This window comes from Phoca vitulina, unplaced genomic scaffold, assembly GCF_004348235.1.
Source record: "Phoca vitulina isolate PV1807 unplaced genomic scaffold, GSC_HSeal_1.0 scaffold47, whole genome shotgun sequence".
Classification (NCBI taxonomy): domain Eukaryota; kingdom Metazoa; phylum Chordata; class Mammalia; order Carnivora; family Phocidae; genus Phoca; species Phoca vitulina.
The window spans coordinates 23,380-39,382 of NW_022589750.1; the positions used below are offsets into that span (position 1 = coordinate 23,380).

Here is a 16,003-nt window from a genome sequence, read left to right on the forward strand (position 1 = left end):
GCCCAGGACACTCCCTGTGTGACTCGCCCTCGGCAAGCATTTCTGGAACCCAGTACTCTGTGGGCTTCATCCTATAGGAACGACCCTCTCCAGCACTCTGCCTTCCCAAAGCTTCCAGTGCTCGTCAGAACATAACCTAAGTCCTGAGTCATGGCAGACGGGGTGCTGCAGACTCCCTGCCTGCTCCTCTGGTCTTGCACAGGATCCTGAAGGCCTGGAGGTGTCCTTCCTGTCGCTGACAACCATGCCTGTTCCTGGGCCTGGCATCTGCGGCTCTCCCTGCACGCATCACTCTGCCGAGACCCCTCACCTACCACCTCACATTTCACCTCCTCAGAAAGGCTTTTTATGACTCATGGTGCCCTCAGAGAGTTTATTTTCTCTTTGCTACTATAATTAAACAACTAAAACACGAGCAGATTGTGATAAATGCCTTGGAAGCAACAAACAGCAGCTGCATGGCCTTGGTCCCCTCACCACGAGCACTCAGGGGGACCTGGGGCTGGAATGCCATCCGTGCTGACTCCTTGTGCTGCCTGAGTCCTTCTGTGGCCTCCTGGGCAGTTCTGCCAAAGTCCAGGGACCCACAGACTTTTAAAATAAAACCCTTCTTTCATGGCTACTTCTGTGGGGAAGATTGCCCTAAAAGTGATCCCTTTCCCCTGCCAGGCCCCTCAGGTAGCAGAAGAACCATCTCCCCCACAAGTCAAGGCTTCTCCCAGCTCCTCCCACCCCAACTGCCAAGCCTATCACTCCAAGTCCCGTAGGACGCCAGTCCCCTTTGTTCTCCCCCTCCTCTGGCCCTACGATGGGCCAGAGGAGCTGTGGTTCGGAGGGAAGTGAGAAACTATTCCATCCAGTTTCTTCCCATCTTCCAAGGTTACATGCCCATCAGGCAAATACCTGGTTCCATGAAACGGTACTAAAAAACATATAAAGAACCAACTACTGGGAAAATTCTGTTTCTTCCTTAGAGTTATCCTTGTGCAAGACCTCCACCATTCCTAAAAATAATCAAGATCCTTTGGTTAACCAACCATCGAAATCAGATGGCATCTCCTTGTAGTAAATGCCCTGTAGATGTTGCATCACAGTGATTCACGAGCAAATGGAAAAAGGTCACAGTTACCTTTAGTGTCTTATATAGTCCTTTGAGGGCCAGGGACAGGACCCAGGTTGCTTCCACCGCCTCGGGACAGTGGCTCTCCACGCTGGCTTGCAGAAGGTGACTGGCGATAAAGGCAAAGTGCTGGGAGTACTGGCTCAGCTGGGCCTGAGAGTTGCTGCACTCCTGTCCTTTCTGGACCAGCTGGTAGTCCTTCACTGGAGGGTGAGGTCAGGCAGGAAGACAAAGGCATGAAAGCAGTTAATGCTTCCTGCAGCTAAGTCTCTTCCCCAGTAATGCGCCTTACCGAAGCAAGAACTGCAGACCCCAAAACACAGATCACTCTGGCTTCAAACTTAGCCGTTACATCTAAGGCTGGCTGGCAGGTGAGCACAGAAATGGCACTGGGCCACCCATCCAACAAGCAACTGAGAGAGACAATTTACATTCCTACTACTGTGCACCAACAGGTTGTCTCCAAGTGCTACAGGAACTTCTTACATATAACATGCAGGTAGAACTTCCACTCCCAAACAAAACTAAGATGGACTGGATTGACTCTCCTATCTTAAACAACCAGAACATTGAAAAAGTACATGAAACAATGGTTTGCAGACAGGAGGCAACAAGCAGTATAGGACTATGATCCCCGACAGAAGGGACCTAAACCAGAGGAGCCCTCCAACAGCCTGGCTTTCTGGAGACAATTTCTAGGCTGCAGAGGAGGGACTAGAAATCTAAGCAGAGTCCTGAAGTCAATGAACTGATGAGAAAGAGGTGAGTTCAGGGAAGTCAAGGCAGCTAGAATTTACGGGGCAGAATATCACAAAGAAGGGAAAGGCAAAGACAGACAGGGTATGGGGGACCTCTCTAGACAGCCACAAGAGCTTCCTCGCGTCTTTGGCTGAGTGTGAGCTGCACAAATGTGTGGTGGGAAACCACCTAGTTCTAAGAAAGAACTACCAAAAAGCAGTTGGACGAACAATTCTTGGAGCTCACACAGACCTGGGAATGTTCTGTCTTCCCCCCACCCAGCATCCTAGCGGATACTAGTGGAAGTATCCTGGTGGAGGGGGTGGGGGTGGAGGTGGGGGGGACAACTATTTGAAGACATAATAGTTGAAATTTTTCTGAATTTGATAGAAACTGTAAATCCACAGATCCAGGAGCTCAATAAACCCCCAAGAAGCAGAAACAAAGAAAATCATGTCAAGGCACATCCTATTCAAAATGCTAAAAACCAGTGACTAAGAAAAAAATCTTAAAAGCAGCCAGAGGAAAAAAAAGACACATTTGAAGAGTAACAGAAAATGACAGCAAACTTTGCGGCCGAAACTATGTAAGCCAGAAGAAAATGGATCAAAAACTTCAAAGTATTCCAAGAAAAAACTCTTGGCCTAGATTTTTGTATGCGGCAAACTCATCTTTCAAAGATAAAGTCAAAATAAATATTTTTTTGGTTTGGTAGGACACACCAAAACAAAAACTCTGTGGCAGCAGACCTGCAATGCAAGAAATGTTAAGGGAAGTTTTTCAGGCCAAAGAGAGATGATACCAGATTGATACTTGAACTTACACAAAGAAATGAAGAGTACCAGAAATGGTAAACATGTAAGTAAATAAAAAGATATTGTTTTCTCATTTTAAAACCTTTCTTAAAATATCCTTTTATTTATTTATTTTTTTATTTTATTAAACAAGAAATTTTTTTTAAAGATTTATTTATTTATTTGAGAGAGAGCATGTGTGCGCACGAACAAGCAGGGGAGAGTCTTTTTTTTTTTTTAAGATTTTATTTATTTATTTGACAGAGAGATAGAGAGAGAGCACAAGTAGGCAAAGTGGCAGGCAGAGGGAGAGGGAGAAGCAGGCTCTCTGCTGAGCAGGGAGCCGGACGTGGGGCTCGATCCCAGGATCCCAGGATCATGACCTGAGCCGAAGGCAGACGCTTAACCGACTGAGCCACCCAGGTGCCCCAGCAGGGGAGAGTCTTAAGTAGACTCTGTGCTGAGTGCAGAGCCCAGTGCAGGGCTCGATCCCATGATCCTGAGATCATGACCTAAGCCAAAACTAAGAGTCAGATGCTTAACCAACTGCGCCACCCAAGTGCCCCAAAATATCTGACTTTTTAAAGCAAAAATAAATAATGTATCATTCTGAGGTTTATAACATGTAGAAGTAAAATGTGTGATGATAATAGCACAAGGATGGGGGGATAGAAATATAAAATCTATGTTTCCTCACTGTATGTTAAGTGGTAGAATATTATTTGAAGGTAGACTACAATGAGTTAAAGGTGAATATTATAAACCCTAAAGCAACCACTAAAAAATTATCTGAAGGTAAACTATGGTAAATCCTTGAGCAACCACTGAAAAAATTAAGAAATACAGTTAAAAACCAATAGTGGAAATAAATGGAGTCATTAAAAAAAAAAAAAAAAAAAAACAGGGGAAGTAGAAGAAAAGGAAAACCAAACAAGTGAGGCAAATAAAAAACAATCAAGAACTTAGTACATTGAAACTCAATCATCTTGATAACTGCATTAAGTGTAAATAGTCTAAACATCTCAATGAAAATGCAGAGATTGTCAGACTGGATTAAAAAAGAAAATTCCACTACGTGCTATCTACAAGAAATCCACTTTAAATGTAAAGACACAGGCAAGTTAAAGTGAGAGCCTACAGGGGCACCTGGGTGGCTCAGTCAGTTAAGTGTCTGCCTTCAGCTCAGGTCACGATCCCAGGGTTCTGGGATCGAGCCCCGCATCGGGCTCCCTGCTCGGCGGAGAGTCTGCTTCTCCCTCTGCTGTTCCCCCTGCTTGTGCACTCACTCTCGCTCTCTCTCTCTCTGACACACAAATAATATCTTTAAAAAGAAAAGTGAGTGTACACACCACGCAAATGTTAGTAATAAAACAAAAGCTAGAGAGGCTACATAAACACTAAAGTCAATTTTGGAACAAGGAATATTATCAGAGATAAAAACGGACATTTTGTACTGAACTGAGAAATAGACAATTACGGTTAGAGACCACAACACTCCTCTCTCAGTAATCATCAGGACAGACAGAAAATCAGTAAGAGTAGGGAAGACTTAAAAAAACACTACCAACTGACTTGACTTAAATGACACCTACAGCCAACAACCTAGTATATGAATCTCTTTAAGTGCACATGGAACCTTACTCAAACAGATCAAATTCTGAACCACAGACAAGTTTCAATAATCTTAATAGGACTAAAATAATCCAAAGTATGTTCTCTGACCCCAAGGGAATTAAACTTGAAATCAGTAATAGAAAGATGTCTGGAATAGCCTCCAAGTATTTGTAAATTAAACAATAAACTCTTAAATAATCCACAAAACAAAGAAAAAATGTTAAGATAAATGGAAAATATTCTGACCTGAGTGAAAATGATAAGATAAATGCTATCAAAAATTATGGATGCAGGGGTGCCTGAGAGGCACAGACGGCTGAGCATCCGACTCTTAATTTTGGCTCAGGTCATGGTCTTGGGATTGTGAGATCAAGCCCCGCGTCTGGCCCGCACTCAGTGTGGAGCTGCTTCAGACTCTCTCTCTCCTTTTCCCTCTGCCCATCACCCCCCCTCCACGATCTCTCTCTCTCTTTAAAATAATAAATAAATCTTTTTAAAAATTATGGATGCAGCTAATGCCATCCCTAGAGGGAAATTCATAGCATTACAATGTTTCTATCAACAAAGAAGAAAAATTTCAAATCAGTGATTTAGACTTCCACCCTAAGAAATTAGAGAAAGAAAAAACAGCAAATGAAATGCAAAGCAAGAAGAAATAGGAAATTAATAATGACAAAGACAGGGGCACCTGGGTGGCTCAGTCGTTAAGCTTCTGCCTTCGGCTCAGGTCATGATCCCAGGGTCCTGGGATCGAGTCCCACATCAGGCTCCCTGCTCTGCAGGAAGCCTGCTTCTCCCTCTCCCACTCCCCCTTCTTGTGTTCCTGCTCTCGGTATCTCACTCTGTCAAATAAATAAATAAAATCTTTAAAAAAAAAAAAATAATGACAAAGACAGAAATCAGTGAAGCAGAGAACAGAGAAATAATAGCGAAAAAAAATCAGTGAAAACAAAAGTTGTTCTTTGAAAAGATCAAATACATGGATCAGGGGCGTCTGGGTGGCTTAGCTGGTTAAGTGTCTGCCTTCGGCTCAGGTCACGATCCTGGGGCCCTGGGATCGAGCCCCAAATCGGGCTCCCTGCGCAGCAGGAAACCTGCTTCTCCAACTCCCTCTGCCCCTCACTTGTGCTCTCTCTGTCACTCTATCTCAAATAAATAAAAAAAAAAAATCTTTAAAAAAATACATTTGATCAATCTCTGGTGAGACACTCTAGGAAACAAACAAGAGAAGACACAAAGTACCAAATTCAGGAATGAGAGAAAGCAGCTGCTACTCCATGCCAGATGAAGAGAAATTAGAGATCTCAATTTATTCCCTAAATAAAGGGAGACATATACAGTGCTCATGGGTCATGTTAAGATGTCACTTCTCCCCAGATATACAGATTCAATGGCTCCTTGATAGAAACTGACAAGCTGATTCTAAAATTTATACAGAAAGGCAAAGGAACTAGACTAGCCAAAACAATGCTGCCAAAAGAATAACAAAGTTGGAGAACCTGATTTGGAGACTTAGCATAAATCTATAATGGTGAAGAGAATGTGGTCTTCGAGTAAGGACAAATACATAGATTAATGGACTATAACAGAACTCGTAAACAGACACACACACATGTGGGTCAACGAATCTCCAACAAAGGTGTCAGGATAATTCAATGGAGAACTAGTCTGTTCAACAAATGGTCCTGAAACAACTGGATGTTAATGTGCAAAAAAGAAGAAAGACAAAAAAGGAAAAAGAACAAGAACCTTGACCGCTACGTCACACCACACACAAGAGTAGCACAGAGGGTGCCCAGCACTGAAGCTGAGTGAGACAGCAGATTATTTCAGAAGCAGAACTGGGCACATATGGTTACATACTCCAGGCTGTTTCGGGGCTGGCAAATTAAGTCAAAGGTCACTTATGATATACTTTCACTGTTCTACTGATCAAGCAAAACTGTCACCACAATTACTCAAAAGACATTTTGCACTCCTGTGGCTGTCTGACTCCACTGTATATTTAAATTACCCATTAGAAGACAAATCACCAGCCAATGACAACATTAAATATTCAGACCCTCAATGTGTCCCCCCAGAACCCTGGAGTCACATATACAAAATGACAGCACAGCTAAGATCTTCCAATTTACCCTTATTCAACCACATCACTTCAGAGATGAGGAAAAAGAAGCTCAGGGAGTTATAATTTGCTTTTTAAAATATCACATGCAGGGGCAAGAACCAGGGTATTTTCATTTATTTCAGGGTACGCAGAGATTTGACAGCTTCCCTCCATTCTTAGAAAAATAATTAGGCTTGGGACCTGTTTTCCTTTTCCGGGTTTTGACATCGACGATCACAGCCCTGTTCTTCTCCGTGAAGTGCTTCAAGATGATTACATTATGTGGCTCATTGGCGTTATCCATATACACACAGCGGGTCCCCACGCAGAGGACCTAGAACGTGACAGAGACCAAGAAGGCAAGTCAGGAGCACACAGACACAGGAACGGACCCTTCAGCAGACACAAGTCCAGTCCTCTCTGCTTGTGCCCCGGACTTCAACAGGTGCGCAAGGACGGGCACTCCTGAGTCGAGGGCCCGGTGCAGAGGTGGTTTACATGCTTGCTGGATGAAGCCATGTTTCATAGTCCTCTTTGTCCCAACCAATTGTGAGACATGAAGATTAGAAATGAGATCAAGATGAATGCCAGCTGAGAAACAACTGTACTCTGAAGTTCTGTGTGATTTAATAACTTAGTGACTTACTAGTCAAACAACTGGCTAATAAAAATGAATCAAATAGCTAAACTGTTAAAAACGCAGTTGAACAAACCATCCCATAATCTTGAAAATATACCAATACTGTAAATGCAAATTATGCAAATGAAGGGGAAAAACCTCCCAAAGCTATATGCTACAGAGCCCCTGCTGTGTGTGATGAGGACGGGAAGGTGTGGCCTGACCTTCAAAGTGAGGTACCTGTGGGAAGCCGACCAGCACGAGCAGGGTGAAGATGTTGGTGTGCTTCAGCTGGAAAGGCAGCTGCTTGACACAGTGGTCTGTGAAGGTGGCGATGACATCTCGCCACAGTGGGGCACCGCTGAGTGACCGCAGGATCTCCGCCATGGAGCACGCCCAGTCCAAGCCCACCCGGCTGGAAGGCAAGAGCTCCATTAGGCGGCAGGGCTGCACACTAACTCGGCAGAGCTTGCTCTCTACACTCCAAGGCACACGCAGCCGTGCCCAAGGGCCACTCACCCACTAGTTTAAAAACTATCAGAATGAAGCCTCTGTTACCTCTACACTCAGTATACAGTTAGGTTTTTAAAAACATCTCTATAAAGAGTCACACACGCGTGTGCACTTGTGCATCCTCGCATTTACACACAGAAAAAAACTTGGAAGGAAATGTATTAAAACAGCACCACATGCATTAAGATGGTGCAGCCGGGGTGGGGGGTGGGGGCGCCTGGGTGGCTCGGTCGGTTGAGCATCCGACTCCTGATTTTGCCTCAGGTCATGATCCTGGGGTTGTGGGATTGAGCCCCACCATCAGGCTGCACGCTCAGCGCGGAGTGTGCTTGTCCCTCTCCCATCCCCCATTTACACACTCTCGCTCTCTCTCAAATAAATAAAATCTTAAAAAAAAAGATGATGCAGCTAGGGTGATTTTTTTCTCCATTTTTGTTTTCCAAATTTGGTATCCTGATTATGTTACTTTATAACAAAAATAGACTTATTTTCTTCAATCCTAAAGCCTACGCTTATTGCTGCCAGGAAAAAAAAAAACACCACATATATATCATCAGAAAGTTCAATCAGCAGATAGCACCCAGACCGCACAGCTGTTTTAATGTGGGTTTTCTTTTTTTTTGTTGTTTTTTAACTTTTTTTTTTAAATTTATTTATTTGACAGAGAGAGACACAGCGAGAGAGAGAGCACAAGCAGGGGGAGTGGGAGAGGGAGAAGCAGGCTTCCCACTGAGCAGGGAGCCTGATGCGGGGCTCAATCCCAGGACCCTGGGATCATGACCTGAGCCGAACGCAGACGCTCAATGACTGAGCCACCCAGGTGCCCCAAATGTGGGTTTTAAGTACAATTTTAATGTCAGTTGACACCTTTTCTAGTAAAATGAATTCTATTCTCACAAGAGACGCTCAGACAACAGCACACTGAAATCAATCACCAGCCAGACCAGGGACTTAAGGAAATGAACACCAAGGTGGGACAGAGTGCGGGGGCTACCTGTCCAGACACACAGCTCCCAGGCTGAAGAGCAGGTGGGTGGTCTTCCAGCCATCGGGCACAATGGAACTGTCTCCTGATGCAAACAAGGTGTGCTTGGCGGAGAGGACCTTCACCACCGCAGCATCCACCTCTGCTGGTAAAAGGCGGGTGATTAATTGGCCGAGAAGACCCAGTGTGAGGTGGTAGGTCTCGTTCAGGTGGCCTGCGTTGGAGATGACAACCTGAAACATGAGTGGGAGGACGTGCTCCAGGTGCATCACGGGCACTGTGGGGTCCTGCCAAGAGAGGGAGAAATGCCTGTTCAACACGGGATCCACGTAGCCACACCAACTCAATGCTGCGTCCGTTCACGTCTTAGTTACAACTGGCCAGCGCCGAAGGGCCCGTGCAGTGTCCTTCATCAACAGCTACGCCCAGTCAGACATCCTCAGGCATCATCCTCTGACCCTACTTCTAACTGATTATGCTTCTCTCAGGGACACACGTGACTATGAACAGGTGGTTTCAGTAGACGGATTTCCAAAAAAACACATTTTTCCATATATACCACCACCCCTCTTCCAAAAAAGAAAATGCCATTTGTCTCTTACCAACTTTAAGGGAGGTAACATGGCTGCTAGTAATCCCAAAATCCTCTTCTGGGAACACTCAGCAAACACCTGCTCAGGGCTGGGAGTAACCCGTTTTTCCTCAGTGGGCTCCTGAGACAACACGACTATATTTTCAGCATCTGAGATGTAAAACATCACGCTTTCAGATTTCGCCAGCTTCTACGCACGTACAAATAGGCAAGTAAAGTGTCGCATGGTCCCCGTGCTGCCAGAGGACACACCTGGGACGTTGCTGAACCCATCCTGCTCAAGGAGGCCTACCCTGACCACCCGAGGTAAACGCAGAGCACCCCCTCTGCACTCACCCATCCCCTGACCCTGCTCTTTGGTGCTCAGGCCACCTTCACCCTTTAACATAGCCAATCATTGATATTTATTATTTCTACCCCCTTCCAGGTGTTCGGTTATCACAAGCGCCTAGAACTAGAGCATAGCAGGTGCCCAGTGAGCACTCGAGGATGGAACGAACTACATGTGGACCAGGACGCCGGTGCTGATGCAGACCAGAGTGGACAGGGACTGACTAGGGGTACCAGACTATTGTCCGGAAGGTAGGATTACGTGCAGTGCACAGATGGCCATCAGCCTCTTCTGAGAGCTGGCCGCACACACGGGGCAGGACGCCAGGTGCTCAGCCCTGCCTCCATCACGGAGCAGGCAGCTGGGACAGACGCTGCCTCCCCGGGCTGCCCCAACGAGGAGGCTCTTCAGCCCATAGCACCTCCATCTTCAAGCCCGTCAATCTCCTTGACACACAGCTCTGAGCTTGCCGCTGCTATCCCCAGACAGGCAGCTCAGGGCCTCCACGGCAGAGCGACACAGCACCCCCAGGGCTCTGTCCCTGCGTGCCTGCCAACGGGACTCTCCCCTGCGTTCGCCTGTGGGTTTCCTACTCTGGGGTCTTTGCTCATGCTGTTCTTTCTGTCCAGAAAGCCCTTCCCCAGAGCAGATCCTAGCGCAGCTAAGGTCCCTCGCAGCCCAACCTTTACAAGACTTTCTGCGGATACAGTCTGTTCCGGTTAGAGACACTCGTCGCCACCAGCATCCACCCACCCCTCTGTGGACAGCGCCGCATCCCCCCTCAGACTGCAGTGACCTGGACCTTGGTCTACACCCCCTCAGAATGCAAGCTCCGTGAGGGCAGGAGCCCTGTGTCTGTCTGTCTGACCTGGTCCCTGTCGCGCCCCCACCGTCTAGCTCGGTGCTGGGCACACAGAAGGCGCTCAGGAAATTAGGGAAGAACGAGGCAGGAAAGCAGGCAGAGTGAAGGAAAGGTGACTTTCAAAGTGTGATCACTACCATCTGATACAAAACTGAGAAACCATGAGCCCTCGGCTGCTAACCAACTTCAAGTTATGTGCAACAGATAGCTCAGGGATTGGTCTGTGTGTGCTTTAAGATAAAAGAGATCAAGGTAATGACCAAAGAGTCTCTACCTGGATGCCCTGTAGGTGTGCTACCATCTGCAGGTGAGTCTGAAATTTGAGTCTGGCACGAAGGACCCTTCAGAGCTGATGCACCTTCTTCATCTGCCTTACTTCTCTGCTTGCTGTCTAAAGGTCCGACTTCCTTAGGACCATCTCTCTTGCCCTGAAAACAAAATGTAAAAGAATTAAGGTTTCTTCTAACAAAAGTTGGCTCATTAATGCTGTGATATAATTTTTAAAATTATTAGCCAGTCTTTACAGACTAAAATACTTTTGAATTCCCCAAGAAAATGTCCCTCATTCCTGTGACAAATCTATGCTCTAATTAAGACAGTACTCACTGCATCCCATCTCCCAAACATCTCCCAAATGCCCCTGTGTCAGAGCCCGCAGTCTCATAAGCCATGGCCCCACTACAAACCTCTAATATGTTCTATTTAGCCTTTAGAAGCCACGTACAGAAAGTTCTTCTCTTGGGAAGAGAAAAAAAGGTGTGGAATTCTTTCTAGCACAATGAGCTGGCTTATACCTTTGAGAAATTTTATTTTGGCAAGGAGCCTTGCTAAAGGGGCTCTCGCTGGAGTGGGGGGGCTTTCCTGGGCTCAAGAGTCGGGCAGTACGCTGCCCAGATTGGCAGGATGACAGCGCCTGGCCTGCACTTCCTTAGGGCTTTTTCCTTGGGCCAGGGAACGCCTCTAAGATGAGCCCAAAACCTCCTTCTGCAACAAAAATTAAGGAAGCGCTCAAAGAAAAAGGAGTATCAGAAGGACACCGAAGCCAGGTGGGAGGAGCTTCCACTGGCCAAACAATGGACAATTTCAGCATCAAAATACACACTGAAAAGTAGTAGATTTTAAAGATTTTACTTTTAAGTAAGCTCTATGCCGACATAGAGCTTGTGAGCTCGAACTCACAACCCCGAGATCAAGAGTCACACGCTCTACAGACTGAGCCAGCCAGGAGCCCCGAAAAGCAATCAATTTTAATCCATGGAATAAAACAAATTCACCCAGGTCACTCTGGTACGAACTGATGGTAAGTGGACACACAGGGAGCAGAGTGCTCACGGGTGCGGAGACGCTAGGAGCTCAGAGGAAGACACAACTGTTCCAGGCTCAGGGGTGAAGACTGCCCCTGCTGACAATGTCCTCTCTGCCCAGCACCATCTGTGGGTGGCTCAAGTGCCGCCCGGACGAGGGGTTTTGTGGTCAGAAATGTTGGCGCCCCGGAGACCAGGCTGAAGCTGACGTGGTCTGTCTGGTGCTGCCTCTCTGGCTGAGTGAAGCTGACAGAATCCTCAGGTTTTCACCAGCCATCTTTGCTTTTGCCTCGCTCTAAAGGGCAATGGGGTCTCGGTGAGTACAACCACCAAACGGGGGATCCCTGAACTAGTGAATGTGACAGAGACGGAGGTCAGAAACACCCACCGCTCCCCAGGCCAAGTCAGGGGCGCTCACAGCACCTGAGACCTCAAGCTCCGGAGGCAGCATCGCAGAAGCTACGCTGTGCTCTCCCACAAAACTAACTTTAAGACTTCGGTCACAGGCTACCCCCAGATCCAGGAGGCTTCCCTCCTACTTACACAGGAGCGTGCAAACTACCGTGTCTGTTCGGTAAACAGAAAGCACTGAGGATTACCGTCGGCTCACTATGAGAATAGCTTCGTGGCGCCTGGGTGGCTCAGTCCGTTAAGCATATGGCTCTAGGTTTTGGCTCAGGTCATGATCTCAGGGTCGTGAGATCGAGCCTCACGTCAGGCTCTGCGCTGGGCGCGGAGTCTGCCTGAGGTTCCGTCTCCCCCTCCCTCTGATCCCCACCCCCACGGCGCGCGCTCTCTCTAAAAAATAAAAGCTTCGCATACACAGTGTTCGCCACGGGCCAGGAACGAATCTCCTTAGGTACACGGTCCTCCTTCCTTGCAATCCCACCAGAAGGCAGGTAACAGGAACAGTTAACACTGATATGGAAGGTACTACGGACACTGTCTTAAGCACTTTACACACATCAGCTGCTGCGTAATGTGTGTAAATCCTCAGAACAGCCTACGAACGGGTATTAGTATTCTCACCCCATTTCACAGATGGGAAAGTGAAGTGAACAGATGGTGGCAATGTGCCCGGGGCCCGACAGAGCAGGGGCTCGAACCCAGGATCTGCCCTGCCCCCACCTGCAAACGGCTCCCCGTGTCGACCTGAGAGTCTGCCTACTAATGCACCGTGACGTACCCTGCAGTGCACAGAAGGGCCCGCGTGGGATGGGTCCTCAGCACCCCGGACGGCTCTCTCCTCCTCTGGCGTGCGGGCGGGCACAGCGACCGAAGGGACCCGACTGTCTGGACCAGATTCACCATCTGGCAGTACACCAAGAAGAGCTAGAGCTTTCAGACCTACATAGGGAGCAAATAAGAGAACGGTTAAAAATTTTAGAATGAGGTCATTTCCTGCACATGCCATAAATCACTACGGAAGGAGATGGCTGGGTTCTCCACAAACCAAGCCGAAGCTCACTCAGTATGATCCTCCTTGGCTATTCACATCTACTTGGCCCCTGACGTCAGGCACCAAAAGTCTGAGTAGTGAGGAATGCCTGCCTGCACTTTATTAGCACAGAAGACAGAGACACAAGAGGACGGTCTACTTAGAAAATCATAAACATGACAATTCCACTGTAGCCCCACGCAACTAGATGTCTACGTCCCTGCTGGCAAGCTCGGGAACACTGGTACTGCCCACGCGCTGCCCAACACAGGCCTGAGGTCCCCACCATATCCTAGAACAGGGAGTCCCGTAATCTGAGCGGGATTCAAACACCTCCAAAGTGTAACATGCACGTTACATTCCCCTCAGTGCCCCTCAGTCAAGTCAAAGTCGTTGAGGTATTTTGTTAGTCAAATGACTTCAATTACAAACAGCTCTCATCTAGAACGCAGTTACCTGGAATAGATCTGCACTCCAGGTTAAAAACAACATTCCTTTGGCAAGCTAAGACTGGTAGGCTCAAATACTAAGTACTTCTTCCACAGACATTAAGAGTTTTAATTATTACTTTTTTCTTTTTTTACATCTTCATGTGAATATCATAGAGAAACTGAATGTATTTTGATGCCACAATTTTTCTCAGATGCACGTGGGAACCTGGAATTAGCTCCAAAGCAGGGTGAGCACCTGTCGTGGAAAGTGGGTCAGGCTGCCTCTCACCAAGCGTGGTATTTCACTCCTGCAAAGGCCTTTCCCGCACAAGCAGCTGAGAGTCGGCTTGGTTCCGTGCACGGGGACGAGTACCTTTTCCCTGGTGAGCCTTCATCAGACAGTCCCCGACGAGCTGCATGCACTGGCCCCGCAGGGTGCTGGCACTGCCTCGGTCCCGGGGACCCAGCTTCTCCCCGTCCACATCCTCCGCGCTGGCCAGGTGGGCACTGTAGAGAGCCAGGGCGGCAAACAGCAGCCAGGCGTAGTTGTGGATGTAAGGTTGGATGAGCCTCTGCCGGTCGCTGATCCGGATGGTCACCATCGGATGGGCTGTGACGCTGTGGGTGGGCAAGTGGCTGCAAAGGCAAGACATGATTATGGCCGACTTTGTGAGGGCTCAAAAAGAACAGGACCTCAGGGGCGTGTGCGTGGCCTCCACTGGGCGCGGTGACCTCTAAGGCTGTGGTAACTGAAAATTTAAAGACAGGTATGAGCCCTATCCCCAGAGAAATGAACCAACACAAACACTGTGCACACCATTTCAGGATTTCACACCCCCCACCCCTGCCCAGGCAAAACACTGCCCGTGGAAAGGGGAAGAAGAGTTCCTTATTGTGAAATTTTCCGAGTGTGATAATATCATTTTGGTAATGTCAGAAAATGCTCATAATTTTTTTTTTAAAGATTTTATTTATCAGTCAGAGAGAGAGAGAGAACACAAGCAGGGGGAGCGGCAGGCAGAGGAAGAAGCAGGCTCCCCGCTGAGCAATGAGCCTGATGCGGGACTCGATCCAAGAACCCTGGGATCATGACCTGAGCCAAAGGTAGGCGCTTAACCGACTGAGCCACCCAGGCATCCCCCTTTTTTTTTTTAATTCGATGCTCTTCCATGCTAAAAGCTTTATTATTATTATTTTAAGATTTTATTTATTTATTTGAGAGAGAGAGACTCAGCGAGAGAGGGAACACAAGCAGGGGGAGTGGGAGAAGGAGAAGCAGGCTTCCTGTGGAGCAGGGAGCCCGATGTGGGGCTCAATCCCAGGATCCTGGGACCATGACCTGAGCCGAAGGCAGACGCTTAACAACTGAGCCACCCAGGCGCCCCAATGCTCCTAATTTTTAGAGATGAATGTGAAGTATGTATGAGGGAAATGATCTAAGGTCTATGATTTGATTTAAAATACTTTAACAAAGAAAAAAAGAAAAGAATAAGCTAAGCACACAGAACAAACTCTTCCCAGCTTTTGAATCTAGGTAATGGCTATATGGGGATTCTGTGTACTAGTCTCTTTACTTGTGGGTATGTTTGAAATCTGTTATAGTAAAAAGGCTTTTAACACACACACACACACACACACACACACACACAGCAGAGGAATACACAAAGAAAGCGTTCCGTGGCCAGAAGTGATCAGAACATACCCATAGGAGTATTTCTTTGCCGCATAGCACCCATAGCAGAGATCGAAGTCATCACACACATTGCAATTCATCCTCCGGCCGATGATCAAGCCCTGGCAGTGGTCACAGGTGAACTCCATGCTGACCATCTCGTGGTCATCTCCATGGCCCTCGGGCTTCACCCCACCTGGGGAAAGAATACTAGCATGAGCGGGATCGGGCAAAGGGCTCTCAGAAGTGCTAGCTTCCCAACACAAACCAATTCAGAAGCAGGGCTCTGCCAAGTTACTGCTCAGGACGTCGGGCCACGGGCATCTTCTGGAGTCCAGGGTGTTCTGCCCAGTGGCTCCGAGCAATTCAACAGTACTCTCGGCACAGAACTTCTTAGCCGTGGTACCATGCACCGACCCCCTTCCCAGTGCCACACAGAGTCTGATGGAATCTACTACCAATCCCCATCATGACCACCATCTGGCAGAAACAAAGTCCATGTGCCCATCCGTGAGCTGTCTCCCATGTGACCCCTCCTCTGACAGACATTAAGCATCTGCTGTGTATCCCTGTTAATAAGCACTGAGGAGTGACCAGGTTTTTGCTCCCACTTTTTCATTCCAGAATCACAGAGGAAAACAGACTCCACAACCTCAAACCCAATGAGTGAGAAAGTGTTTGTCGGGTGTGGTCCCAGCCCGGTGGGGCTCCACACCCCACCACAGACCCTGCTGACCACTCCTCGCACCTGGCCCACTTCTGCCCCTGCTGCCGAGAGCCTGGTCACTGCTGTGAGCGACTCCCTGCAGGAAACCCCTGGAAGGCCGGAGCCACCTTCCCCCAGCAGAGCTCCAGGGATGTCAAAACCCCACTGTCCACAGAC

The 16,003-nt window shown here is 47.7% G+C and overlaps 1 protein-coding gene across 2 annotated transcripts in view; it reads right to left on the reverse strand.

Annotated features, from left to right (window-relative positions):
• The window catches only part of ZZEF1 (zinc finger ZZ-type and EF-hand domain containing 1), a 103,375-nt gene that overhangs the window by 17,133 nt on the left and 70,239 nt on the right, over window positions 1-16,003 (reverse strand). For both annotated transcript variants that reach the window (XM_032432021.1, XM_032432022.1), the window contains exons 35-43: window positions 15,151-15,316; window positions 13,822-14,084; window positions 12,766-12,926; window positions 10,550-10,703; window positions 9,093-9,232; window positions 8,500-8,777; window positions 7,233-7,407; window positions 6,575-6,707; window positions 1,130-1,323 (exon numbers count right to left, since the gene is read on the reverse strand). In XM_032432021.1, the coding sequence (XP_032287912.1) occupies window positions 1,130-1,323; window positions 6,575-6,707; window positions 7,233-7,407; window positions 8,500-8,777; window positions 9,093-9,232; window positions 10,550-10,703; window positions 12,766-12,926; window positions 13,822-14,084; window positions 15,151-15,316 (1,664 nt within the window). The remainder of the gene's footprint in view (window positions 1-1,129; window positions 1,324-6,574; window positions 6,708-7,232; window positions 7,408-8,499; window positions 8,778-9,092; window positions 9,233-10,549; window positions 10,704-12,765; window positions 12,927-13,821; window positions 14,085-15,150; window positions 15,317-16,003) is intronic.